The sequence below is a fragment of the Pristiophorus japonicus genome, chromosome 14, assembly GCF_044704955.1.
Source record: "Pristiophorus japonicus isolate sPriJap1 chromosome 14, sPriJap1.hap1, whole genome shotgun sequence".
NCBI lineage: Eukaryota > Metazoa > Chordata > Chondrichthyes > Pristiophoridae > Pristiophorus > Pristiophorus japonicus.
Window position 1 is genome coordinate 58,812,832 of NC_091990.1, and position 13,134 is coordinate 58,825,965.

A 13,134-nucleotide genomic window follows, 5' to 3' on the forward strand; every position below is an offset into this window, starting at 1 on the left:
CCAAAGTTCCAGTTCTGAACTCTGGGTTGAAATCCAGTGGGATATTGCGCTTGCCCTACATATCATGTGGTGTGCGAATCCATAAAACACTCCCACCATATAGGACTACCCACTCTATTGTCTGGTATAATGATGGTTCCGGCCATGGAAGGAGCATTCACGGCTGTCGAACTGTTAATCAGCCTGTGGAACCTTCCACTACTTCATGCTATTCTCCAAGGGAAGAGCATGAAGTCACGCAAACAAAAACAACCTTACTAGCACATGTAATCACAAAGTTCACTGTGACATAGCTTTATGTACAAATAAAAGGTCAACCGATAATGAAAACTTGTATGCTGGCTTGGTTGATTAGCTGTGGAATGTGGAGAACTTCTTTTGAAGAATGAGGATTGCTGTCTCTTTGAGCAGAGATCTCTCCCTTTAATTGACATCTGAAAACTTCAAGTAATGTGCAAAGCTGTCCATTTCATTTATCAAACAGCGTGTCATTCCCCATTGTCGACTGCAACCTAGCATTGCCGTTGTCCAATTGCCCATAGTTGTCTGTCCCCTCTGACAAAGCAGAAGTATGTATAAATTGAGGTAGCTCTTGTTTACCATTCAATTTGACCAATGAGGGAAAGCAGAAACCGAAAAAAACTTTCCCAAGAACTTTTTATTTTAAACCTGAACTATTATTGTGCCCGCCAGGAGCTCAAAAAATATGGTGTTACCACGCTGGTTCGAGTTTGTGAAGCCACCTATGACAAGGCTCCTGTTGAAAAAGAAGGCATCCAGGTTTTGGTAAGTAGCTGTTAATAACAAACCAATTGAAATACAGCTTTTGGAGATAACCTGTTGACACGCAGTGCCCTGGATCTGTAGGATGTGAGTTTTGTCCCAATGAGTTCAGTCTCCAATGGAACAATTTGAAACGGCATTGAACACAGCCCGAAAAGGTCATGGATGAGAAACAGTCATTTGGCCCAGTGAGGTCATCTTTCCAGTATCCCAGTAGAAGGAGATTCCCCAATGAGAGAGTTGTCCCTGCCTCTCCTGGCTGATTGCAGAGTGAGAATTATAGGGATTTGGGGATAGTCCGCTGCCCTGTGATGCATTTGTTAAGGGATTAAATGTGTATGATAGGCAAGGGGGCATGGTTGGAGAAATAGATTTGACAAAATTTGTGCTTTCATTTGCTTAGTACTCCGCTTAGTACTTCAAGAATAGCACAGGGATATCCAAGCGTTTGACTTCATGGGCTGTACAGGTGCATATTATGGAGCCTCTAGGGCCACATAAATGAATGTTCAAGTTTCTGATACTAACCAGATCTTGGTGCTTTTATTAGGATGCATCATCAGTGAAACAATAGGGCTGAAAACAGACCTTTCCAAACTTCCAAGTCTACACAACAGGATAAACTAGCAGATAAGAAATTGAAGTGCAAAATAATATTCAGTTGACTAGGTTACAATGGGCAGATTGCTAGGGCTTGGGAGTTGGTTGGACACCCCTGATATAAAATATAATTTCAGGAAGGGATCCAAATTCCCATTCTGAGAACTTATGCCGCTAGTCTTCATGCAGATGGGTAATAGCGAGATCCTCAGTTTCTGAGATATCTCAAAACCTCCAACTGATTTTCCTAGTCTACAAAAGTAGCATTTATTTAAGAGTTGAATGCTTAGTACGTCTTGCATAGAGGACAGTACATCAAGCGGAATCTGATGACTTGATAAATTGCTTGAACTTTGTTCTTGTGCTTTATCCGCATTTCAGCCCCAGGATGAATTGGGCATATAAAAGTCAATCTATTAATCTGTGTGTGTCTCTCTCTCTCGTTCACCCGTTCTGTTTGTCTTTTTTTTACCAAATACATTCCCTTGACTACTTTTGCTGGATAGAGCAAAATAGGGGGAACAGCACTAATTCTTCATTTGATGAGCATCCTGCAACGGCATGAGCTGCGAATAGTGGCCCGCATTAACTTGGAACACACAGTCTTCTTGGGGCCACAGGCAGGAAAATGGTAGCTATAAATGGACTCTTGGGTCATATCACGAGTGTCACTGGATCAGACTGAAATCTACCAAATCTAATTAGTTGCAGTCAAAATAAATTATTTTTGATGGAACTTTCTGATATGTCCTTGGGGTCAACCTTGGCTCAGTGGGTAGCACTCTCACCTCGGAGTCAGAAGGTTGTGGGTTCAAACCTCACTCCAGAGACTTGAGCACATAATCTAGGTTGACATTTCTGTGCTGTACTAAGGAGGTGCTGCACTGCCCTCTTGGGTGGATGTAAAAGATCCCATGGCACTATTCGAAGAAGTGGTGGAGAGCCTTCCTGGCCTCACAAACAGGTTATCTGGGCTGATTTATTTCATTGTTTATGGGACCTAGTTGTGCAAATCAAAAATAATTTATTTTGACTGCAACTAATATTAGATTTGGTAGATTTCAGTCTGATCCAGTGATGCTCATGATATGACCCAAGAGTCCCTTTATAGCTACCATTTTCCTGCCTGTGGCCCTAAGAAAACTTTGTGTTCCAAGTGAATCCGGACCACTATTCGCAGCTCATGTCATTGCAGGATGCTTATCAAATGAAGAATTAGTGCTGTTCCCTCTATTTTGCTCTATCCAGCAAAAGTAGTCAAGGGAATGTATTTGGGAGTCAGAGTTACTCCACTTTCCATATAGCAAGTGAAAAGAGGTCTAAATTATACAGTATAAAGCTATTACAATAGTGACTGCACTTCAAAAATACTTCATTGACTGAAGTGCTTTGGGACGTCGTGAAAGGCACTCTAGAAATACAAGTTTTTTTTTGCCATTTGTTAGTTTTGAGTTCTTTTGAGGGCAGGGAATGTTGGTGTTTCACTGTTAACGAGGTACTGCCTTAAACACCATGCTTCTGGGAACTAACACGTTGCCCCTTGTTAATCTGATTAGATAGTCCAGAAACCAGATAAAGCAATGATATTTCTGTATTATTGATAACTTGTGTACATTGTTCCTGGAAAGCACTGTGTCAGTTGTTAGATTCCTGAGCTGTGACAAACACTCTGTTGCTGTTTATTTCTAGTTCCATTATCTCCATCCCTTTTTATATATATATAGACTGTCGCCCAGATGACTGACAATTGGCGGAAAGCATGTTTGTATATGGCAAGCCTCCAGAGTCTGCCTAGCAACTGAACGGTTAATTGTCATCTGTTTTCCTGCAAGCTGCATGTAGCGAGGGTTAGATACTTTGGCCCCAAGTTTCCACATGATTTGTTCCTGATTTTTAGGAGCAACTGGTGTAGAACGGAGTATCTTAGAAATCGGAATTCTCGTCATTTAGTTTGCTCCAGTTCTAGTCAGTTGGAACAGTTTCACTTTGGAACAGAATTTTATTTTTCAAAAGGGGGCGTGTCCGGCCACTTACGCCTGTTTTCAAAGTTTCATCAGTGAAAACTTACTCCAAACTAACTTAGAATGGAGTAAGTGAAGATTTTTGTACGCTCGAAAAAACCTTGTCTACACTTTAGAAAATCAGGCGTAGGTTACAAATCAGGCGTAGGGAATGGTGGGGGGGGGGGGTTTAAAGGGAAGTTTACAAACATTAAACACTTCAGTTTTACAAATAAAGAGCCATCATCAATAATAAATGATAAATACATCAATAAATCAATCAAAAAAAATTTATAAATATTTTTTTTAAATCAATAATTAAAACATTTTCTACTTACCGACTGCAGCACCGGGAGCCCTCCAACAGCGTGCTGGGATGCCCCCCCCGCCCCAATGTGTCTCTGTCAGTGTCTCTATCTCTCTGTCTGTCTGTGTGTGTCTCATTCTCTGTCTGTCCGTGTCTGTGTTTCTGACAGCGAGGAGAGGGATGGGGGGAGAAGGGGGGGGAAGGAGATGGGGGGAGGGGGGAAAGGAAGGAGATGGGGGGAGGAAGGCTGAACGGGCCTGGCCCGAGACTTCGGGCAGGGCCCGTCCCCAGCACCAGATTTACAGGTAGGTGGCGTCGGGTCGGGGGGGGGGTGGTGGGTGGGAGGTTGGTTCGGTGGGGGGGGGGGATCAAGTCGGGGAGAGGGAGGTCAGGTCGGATCCAGTCCGAGGGCGGGGGGGGTGCAGGAGTCTGGTCAGGTCCGGTCCGGAAGCGGGAGTCAAGTCGGGTCGGGAGGTAGCAGGAGCTGGCCGTAGGAGGAGCCTTATTCACGCAGCCCCAGTGAGGCCATTCGGCCAGGGCTAGGGGCTGCGTGCTTCGGCCCCTCCCACATAGTTTTGGGCACCTGGAGCTCTACTGCACTTGCGTGCCCACTGTAGCGCGCATGTGCAGAGGTCCCGGCACTGTTTTCAGCGCAGGGACCTGGCTCCGCCCCCTACAGCTCCTGCTGCGCTGCGCCGAGGGCCAGAGGACCTGCAGGGAGGTGGAGAATACGGAGGGTTTTTTTAGGCGCACTTTGTGGCGCGAAAAACGGGCGTCCAGGTCGGGACTGCGCCGTTCTAGGCGCGGCTCGAAATTTGGGCCCATTATTACTTTGCTTTCTCATTTTAAAATGAGAATGTCTGCTGCTACTCAGGAAGGTCAAGCAAGACCAATAAGTAATTTCAGTGCCACTTTGATACAACTAACATCGTCTTACTTGTACTGGAAGGAACAGCTGTTGGAAGTTGCACCGGACCGCCTCTTTCACTCTCATCCTTCCTGAGCAAGTTCATGCATGCTATACCAGTACTGCTGTAAATATGGCTACACTACTAGCTGACCAGCTCAGTTGCAGCATGTAATGGATGTTTTTTTAAGGATTTAAGCAAGGCAGCAAATTGCAGTGATACAGCAACTTGGAATGTGCCCTATAACCAGGAAGGCACATTAGATAAAAATGAAACTTTTCAGATCTCCCAAGAACTTCACTGTCAGACATGGTGCTCATGGGAGGAAAAGGCAGTTGAGACCCTTCATGCTCCAGTGATGTCAGGAGTCTCAAGCTGTGACCACCATTCCAGCCAGTATTGGTGATGACATGCGAACATAAGAAATAGGAGCAGGAGTAGGTCATACGGCCCTTTGAGCCTGCTCCGCCATTCAATAAGATCTTGGCTAGGATATGTCCGTAGTCAACCGTGAGAGAAGCAAAGCTTCTACTGCATATTGAGAAACACCTAGCATTAGCTGAACAGTGGAATGCCAGGTCGTGCCGGTGACTATTGCAAAAGGCAAGGCAATATAGTTCTCTTCCAATCAGTAAACCAGAACTTGAATTGAACTTTACAGCTGATCAGTGTTTCAAGTAAAGGTTAGATATTTAGTTATTGTATGCAACAGTGTTACTACAGCGCATGGAGAAAAAGACTAGCTTATGGCTTCTATTCTGTTATCGGTTTAAAAATCCAAGACACCATCTTCTAATTGTGGCATGTTACGATAGATGTTCTGTATAAACAGAATTTTTCACGATGGCTCTTCTGATTAAGGCAGTGACTAGCCAGTTAAGGCAGTGAATAGCCAAACCATGCAGACCTGGAAGGTCCCATGTTAAATCCCCAGACTGCGCTGTCACGTGGTGTCAACCGGGACAATGAGCGGGAGGCTACCATTGCCTAAACACCACTGGGTTGGTGGTACTCTGTAACTACCAAGTGGGACAGGAACAGATCATCTGCGATGCATTTCCTGTTTGCAGCTGGGGAAGCATGTTTTCTTGACTCCTTGCCTGACTATTGGGAAGTTGCTATGTTCGGAGATGCTTTAGATGCAACCACAATGGTAGTTAGTGTTTTAAGATGGTTGTGACCTTTGTTTTGAGAAGGAATAAACAATTAAAAGATCAGATCCAGCCATTTTTTTTTTTTGCTGCACATCTGTGAAGTACATTTTCTAAAGGAGGAGTATGCTTAATTCCTTGTGGAACTGATGAAGTATTTCATTCATGCAATTGCAATGGCTGAGACCTCACATTTAGTGAAATCACCTTAACTGAAACTCTTGAGGATCAATACATTTTGATTCCTTTTATTTATAGTCATGAGACCCTCCTTCCTCTAAGGTTAAATAGGTAATTTTTGGAAGCCTTTCAGATGGGAAAAAATTCTAAATATTTATCTAAGCAACATTGAAACATCGCTGATTTAAATCTAGGGAGCCAATGTTCACCAGACTGATTCCCAGGATGGCAGGATATGAGGAAAGACTGGATTGGCTAGGCTTATACTCACTGGAATTTAGAAGAATGAGAGGGGATCTGATAGAAACGTATAAAATTCTGATGGGACTGGAATGGTTAGATGCAGGAAGAATATTCCCGATGTTGGGAAAGTCCAGAACCAGGGGACACAGTCTAAGGATAAGGGGTAAGCCATTTAGGACCGAGATGAGGAGAAACTTTTTCACCCAGAGAGTTATGAACCTGTGGAATTATCTGCCACAGAAAGTTGTTGAGTCCAGTTCGTTGGACATACTCAAAAGGGAGTTAGATGTGGCCCTTATGGCTAAAGGGATCAGGGAGTATGGAGAGAAGGCTGGGGTACTGAGGTTGATTGATCAGCCATGATCATATTGAATGGCGGTGCAGGTTCGAAGGGCCGAATGGCCTGCTCCTGCACCTATTTTCTATGTTTCTATGTTTCTATGTTACATAACTCGTAACTTGAAGTAGTGTTGTAATATCCTGAAGTTGATGGTGCTATGGAATCTGCCCCACCTGATAGAACTGGAGAAACAATCACGCATCTCTGGCCGTGGGCCTATCCTAATGTTGGCCGATGGTCTGAGTAGGTAGCAGTGCTGAAGTGGTAGTCCGTACCTTGCTAGCACTGGCTATTGACATTTGCTGGCTGCATTTCTGTCTCCAGAGATGCCTTGGAAAACTACTTCATGGGTGATTTTCCAACTGTTGCAATAGCAACACAGCTACACCATAATTTCCATTACAATGCTAAAGTTGGGGTTGCTGGCGGCAGCAGCACCACTAATATAAAAAGGTAATTGAATATCGCATTGTTTTGGCCATTCCGATAAGAATCTTTTGTGTTTTAGTACCTGTTGGCCCTAATGTGTGTTTAAAAATGCTTAAATTCCTGTAGTGGACCAAGGATTGGCCAAACCCTGATTTGAATTCATAGCTCTCCAAAGAGTGAGAGTGATCTCCACTGTGCTCCAATTTGAACCCAGAATCCGTTCCTCCGTTTGGGAAAAAAAAGTCACGCTGTGCTCATTACAACTGAGCCAACAGAAGATACAGTGAGGCTTTAGCAGGTCTTTTAGTGTTCAATGTTGTCCAGTTTTGCACCCATTTCTAGCATGCTAATTCATAATTGAATGTCTCTACGCTGCTGAGTTCTGGTAAACCTATTGTCGGCTATATTCTACAAGCTGTTGCACTTGTGGTTCTTGGAGTCAAAAAGGCTGCGTTGCTCTCTGATGTACAGACCAGTAAAGTTCAAAGTAAATATATAATATGCTTAAAAAGGTTTAATGACTAGCTGTGATGATTAGTAACAAAGGACGCTGCATGTAAACCATCTGTACGGAATTATTGTTCGTTGTAGCTTTTAAGTTGGAAACAGTGTTCTTAATGGTAATCCTGTGTATTTTAATGTATTCAAAACAGAAACAGTTCAGCTAATTAAAGGATCAAGAGCCTTGTGAAAATGTATTCAGCAAAACTTTGTGTTTGCTGGCATTTTGGTTACTGCCCCACTTTATGTAATATAGGCTGAACCTTTTAAAACTGGCACTCTCATCAGGCAACATCCCTTGTCCTGCTTCGTTCCCGGCCCCGGGGTTTGTGGGGGTGGGGTAGCGTATGCGCAGAACGCGGCAGGGTCGATGACCGCAGCGTTGTCAGCATTACCCAGTCAGAATTACCTTCTAATTCGTCGATGTTTAATACAGCAGCCGCTTTCTGTTCTTTAAATCTTTGCCCCTCCCTCTGGCCCCGCCCAACGGTCGCTGGGCCTGAAATGCTGCACAGTAGTCTTCTGTACAATAGCTTTCTGCGCAGCGCCTGCACAAATCCAGCTTTGCGATCGGGACGCCATCTTGTGAGGCAACATTCAAAAAAGGAGCGTGGCGGGAGTTTTTGAGCTGGAGAGTGACGGAGGCGCTCAGGGGCATGAGTGTTGTCATCAGGACCCGGTAAATCGAGGGTCGGCGTGACCTTCCATCGTCTGGCAAACTCTCTTGTCCGGCACAGGCCAGGTCCTGAGGGTGCTGGATTTGAGAGGTTCAACCTGTAGTGAAAATAATGTTTGACTCTTCATTAAGCAAAACAAAAATAATTGGTGAGCATTTTTTAAATGAAGGCAATGTCCCTTGGAACACTTTGTGAGGAGGGTGGCAGAAGAATGCAAATAATAGGGGATAAATTATATTAAACTTGAATTTCCTGTGGTGTTGAAGATGAGTCAGAAGTTGTGCTGTTGCAAGTGGGTGCTGGGATATGCAACGTGGGGCCGGGTAATCATTGCCACTGAGGCTTTGGGAAGAGGTTTGAGGGAGGCATGCTCAGACAATGATGCAAGTGGTTTTGATGGGTTCCTGCCAAATAAATAGTGTTTTCCTAATTCATTTTAGGTAGATTGATAAATTGTATTCCCTCACGTACCTCATGTAAATAAATGTATACACTTTGGTGAAGAAGACACTTCAACTTTTACTGCAACACCAGGCATTTAACCTCCCACAAGGATAATCTCAGATGTGTTTCTGTCGCTCTTATTTTTCTCTCCCATTCCCAGGTGTAAGCAAATGTGGTTCCCAGGGGTTTTCATTCTCGATCATTTTTCAGTGATGTGCAAGAGGAGAATGCTGGCTTACTCTGGCCAATCTCAAAGATTCAGGGCAGTTTTTGAAATCCTTCTGGCTGCCATCTTGGACACTCTCTAAACTCCCAAATGTGTGCATGCTGGGAATTGTAGCCACCTACCTCAATTAGTCTCTTCAGTTGACAGTAATGGCTTATCAACACCATCTTGAATTTGAGTCCCAGGCTTCATATTTTAAACACACCAAATATTACTGTATACACAAGTCTACCCATTTCTCTGTGAATTTTTAATTACATGTTTCACCATTTCCAGTGCTAAATTTTTCCATGTAATGAGTTGAAGATTGTGGCCAAAAGGATTTGAAAAAGACATTTGGAGTGATTTTCATTTCATTTGTTTGCTTTTTTTATTGTCAGATTTTACTGGCTGCTTTATTGATTTTTGTTTTTATATGCACTTGCAGTTCTTCGTTGGAAATTTATGTACCCGCAGTTCTATGTTGTGGCTTTATCCAGATATTTTATGCTGAGTGCCAAAGACCACTCCCATAAACAAGCCCACACTTGCTATGAAACAGTGTGAATTTTTACACACACAATCCAGTAATGCAGCGTCACCCAGGGGGCGAAGGCGATCTCTTGTTACTGTAATTAGTCAACTGGCTTGCCATGAATCCCCTCATGTTCTCGTTTTTGAGTAGCGAAAGAATAAACTTCCTCAAACCACATGATTTAAGCTACAAATTAAGTTGAATAAAAATTTAAACAGCAAACTTCACTTGGTTTCAGATTTTCTAACTATCTTCTCAAATGCAAAAATAAGATACAACACTGTGCCAACTCTTAAAGTTGGACCAGTGCCTGTATTATAAAACTTGCTTGTGAGATTTTGCCTAAGCAACATGGAGTCTTCAGATAATTGTGTCTCTCGATGAACTGGGGAAAGCTGTCCCATTTATCTTCAGATTTAAGAGCGTCTAGCCAGTGAACTGTCCATCGAATGGCGTTAAAAGCTTCAGCCCCCAATCCCCCTGTCTCTAGCCAACCAAGGTGCAAGCTAATAATCAGCCAAATTTAATAAACTGATAACTATTTAGACAGGTGTGAGCAAGAGCTTCTAATGCGATCAATAGTTTAGGAATTTAAAAAAATTATCAACACATCCAAGGTCAGCCAGTGTCATGACAGCCATCTTCAGAGAAGGTTCACAAGGTTGATTTCGGAAATGAGGGGGTTGACTTTTGAAGAAAGGTTGAGCAGGTTGGACCTCTACTCATTGGAATTCAGAAGAATGAGAGGTGATCTTATCGAAATGTATAAGGTTATGAGGGGGCTTGACTAGGTGGATGCAGAGAGGATGTTTCCACTGATGGGGGAGACTAGAACGAGAGGGCATAATCTTAGAGTAAGGGGCCACCCATTTAAAACTGAGATGACGAGAAATTTCTTCTGAGGGTTGTGGATCTGTGGAATCCACTGCCTCAGAGCTGTGGAAGCTGGGACATTGAATACATTAAAGGAGGAAATAGACAGTTTCTTAAACGATAAAGGAATAAGAGGTTATGGGAGTGTGGGCAGGGAAGTGGACTTGAGTCCATGATCGGATCAGCCAAGATCGTATTAAATGGCAGCAGGCTCGAGGGGCCGTATGGCCTACTCCTGCTCCTATTTCTTATGTTATGTCGATAGTGTGTTTGTTAAGGCAATTCCATGCCAGCTACAGAATGTGAATTCAGACTCACCCAGGGACACTAAGCCAAAAATCTAATTCATAGATATTAAAAAAAATATAGAAATGTCAGGATTTGAGTTGTGACAGAACATCATCACAACTGATCTATCTTTTGATTGATAAACTCTATACCTGTTCTGATTCAAGTTTGACCAAGATAAAATTTCAGCCATTTGCATGCGAATTTGACAGTTTGCTTGTAGAAATTTGGCACTCATGCGTGATAGAAAAAAAACACATCTTAAATGCAAGAGGAGGAACTGAAAGGCACAACTGCTGGAAATTTACTGCAACAACAATATTGGCCACGCATGCCATAAGTTAGACCACTGCATAAATTATATCCTCCAGAATTTACTGGAATCTGATGTGAATATGCCGCAGCAAGGATGGTGTTGAATCAGTATTGGTACAAACAATGGATATCTCTGCACCAAAGGGAAATCTTTCTCACGCAACCAGTTCTGTCAAAGACAAAAAATAATTGTTTTTACAAATTATTTTAAATATTTTCATGTTTGGTCTGATCTAATCTCAGTTTTAATATTGTTCATACTTCTTATCCAGTCTCTCGCTCTCCTTCCAGTACTTATGATTTTTCTCAGTTGTCCTTGTTCTACAGATTTCAGATTCTAATTCTTGGCAGCCACTTATTGATGTGATTGGAAAAGTTTCACTTGGTTTATTATCTATTGGTAAATCCTATTTCTTGAAAATTAATCTGATTCTGCTGTGTACCTTTTTATGAATTACTGAAGTCTATGATTAAATTGAATAGTGTGTTCACTTATTATAAAAGACGCACACAGCAATTTAATTCGTAATATCTGAGTCGACTAGATATTAACATAGCTTTCTTAAGTCACTTTTTTATATATTTGTACAACATACGCTATAAGTTCTTTAAAAACACTTGGTAGAAATTGTCATGTCGAATATAAAACTTTCCATGGCATCAAACCAGTCTGCGTGGCGATCCATTTTACATCCCTTCATGTATATAAAAAGGCAGTAACAATTTGAGGTCCTTGAAAATTATTTATGCACAACAATAATTGATTACCTAGCTTTTTCTATACTGCAAGAATTTCCCACTGATAGCATATAACTTATTCAACAGGTGAATTCTAGTTGGTGAAAGAGGCAATTAATGCAGTACTGTAAACAGTTATATTATTAGGTACACTCTCCCCTGTAATTGCATAAAACACATTTTGCAATTATAAATAGCTATGGGATAGTTTCAGAAGGATGTATGAAAATAATTCTAGTCGAGTAATAAGTAGCTCTAGAAACATTCATTTTCTAGCATTGCTTTATATTGCATGTCAAAACGCGGGGTAGTGGCACTGTCTGTTAATACAGTCTTCTTAGACGGTCCCTCGTATCTGTAATATAATCACAGAACACAGCACACACAGCTCCTAACATGGCAGGCAGCTCTGTCAGAAGCCTCTGGAACAGCCTGGTTCTGTTTATTATTAACTCTGTAGTTGCAGTACACAATACGTCCACATCCACAGTATGGAGCTACAAACATTACAAGCTTACAGACATTACACTTCTCCCTCCTTTAATGAAGAAGTTATCATAACAAACATCAGACAAAACTTTCATTTTTATACATAACACAGGATATAGACTTTTTTTTCCATATTTAACTTTACCACTTGTTTTCTGTTTCGAAGAAACATAGAAACATAGAAAATAGTTGCAGGAGCAGGCCATTCAGCCCTTCTAGCCTGCACCGCCATTCAATTTTGCTCTACGTCTATCATGATTCTCTTTCTGTCTTAATTGTGTCTCTTCTACGGACTGTGCCAAATTTGATTTTAACAACGAGAATCTGGTTCGTGGCTGTCGTTTGAGAAACAACTCTGCTGGTGTTCTACCAGTAGTTGTATGAGGAGTATTTTGATATGTAATCAAAAAATTAGCCAATTTGTGATCCAATGACAACTGTCATTTCCTTGGATTTGGATCTAACTTGTTTTATAAGGGCACGTTTTGCAATTTGTAGAGTGTGCTCTGCTGTACCATTCGAAGCAGGATGGTATGGTGGAACCTTGATATGTTTCACACCATTTTTGCTTGTGAATTGTGCAAATTCTTAATGAAATTGTGGTCCATTATCCAAAACAATTTCTTCAGGGAGGCCAAATGAAAAAAATAATCTTCGTAAAATGTCCAATGTTTTACTTGTTATTTTCTACATTGGGAACACCTCAACCCACTTCGAATGGCTATCAATCACAATGAACAATTGTTGTCCTTCTAACTCAGCAAAATCAATATGTAGCCTTTGCCACACCCTGGGAGGCCATTTCCATGGCTGTAATGGTACTGATGGTGGTTGCTTGCTTACTGATATGTCGTACACTGACTCACGATGTACTCTATCTTTATCAAGACCTGGCCACCATAAATAACCGTGCAAAACTCTTGGTCAAGCACATTCCCAAGTGCTGGTCATGGAGGTCTAATAATAATTTGGACCTGAATTTATTTGGTATAACCACTCTTGCACCCCACATGATGCAATCTTTATCGACTAATAATTCATTCCTATGAATGAAGAATGGATGAATATCCTTGTCTGATAGCTGGTTTGGCCATCCATTTGCAATATAATCATACACTTTGACATCAC

General features: G+C 42.0%; 1 protein-coding gene across 1 annotated transcript in view; it reads left to right on the forward strand.

Moving 5' to 3' along the window:
- LOC139279923 (protein tyrosine phosphatase type IVA 2-like) overlaps positions 1–13,134 on the forward strand; it is a 43,913-nt gene that overhangs the window by 3,964 nt on the left and 26,815 nt on the right. Inside the window, exon 2 of the mRNA XM_070899244.1 lies at positions 694–786. Coding sequence (XP_070755345.1) covers positions 694–786 — 93 coding nt within the window. The remainder of the gene's footprint in view (positions 1–693; positions 787–13,134) is intronic.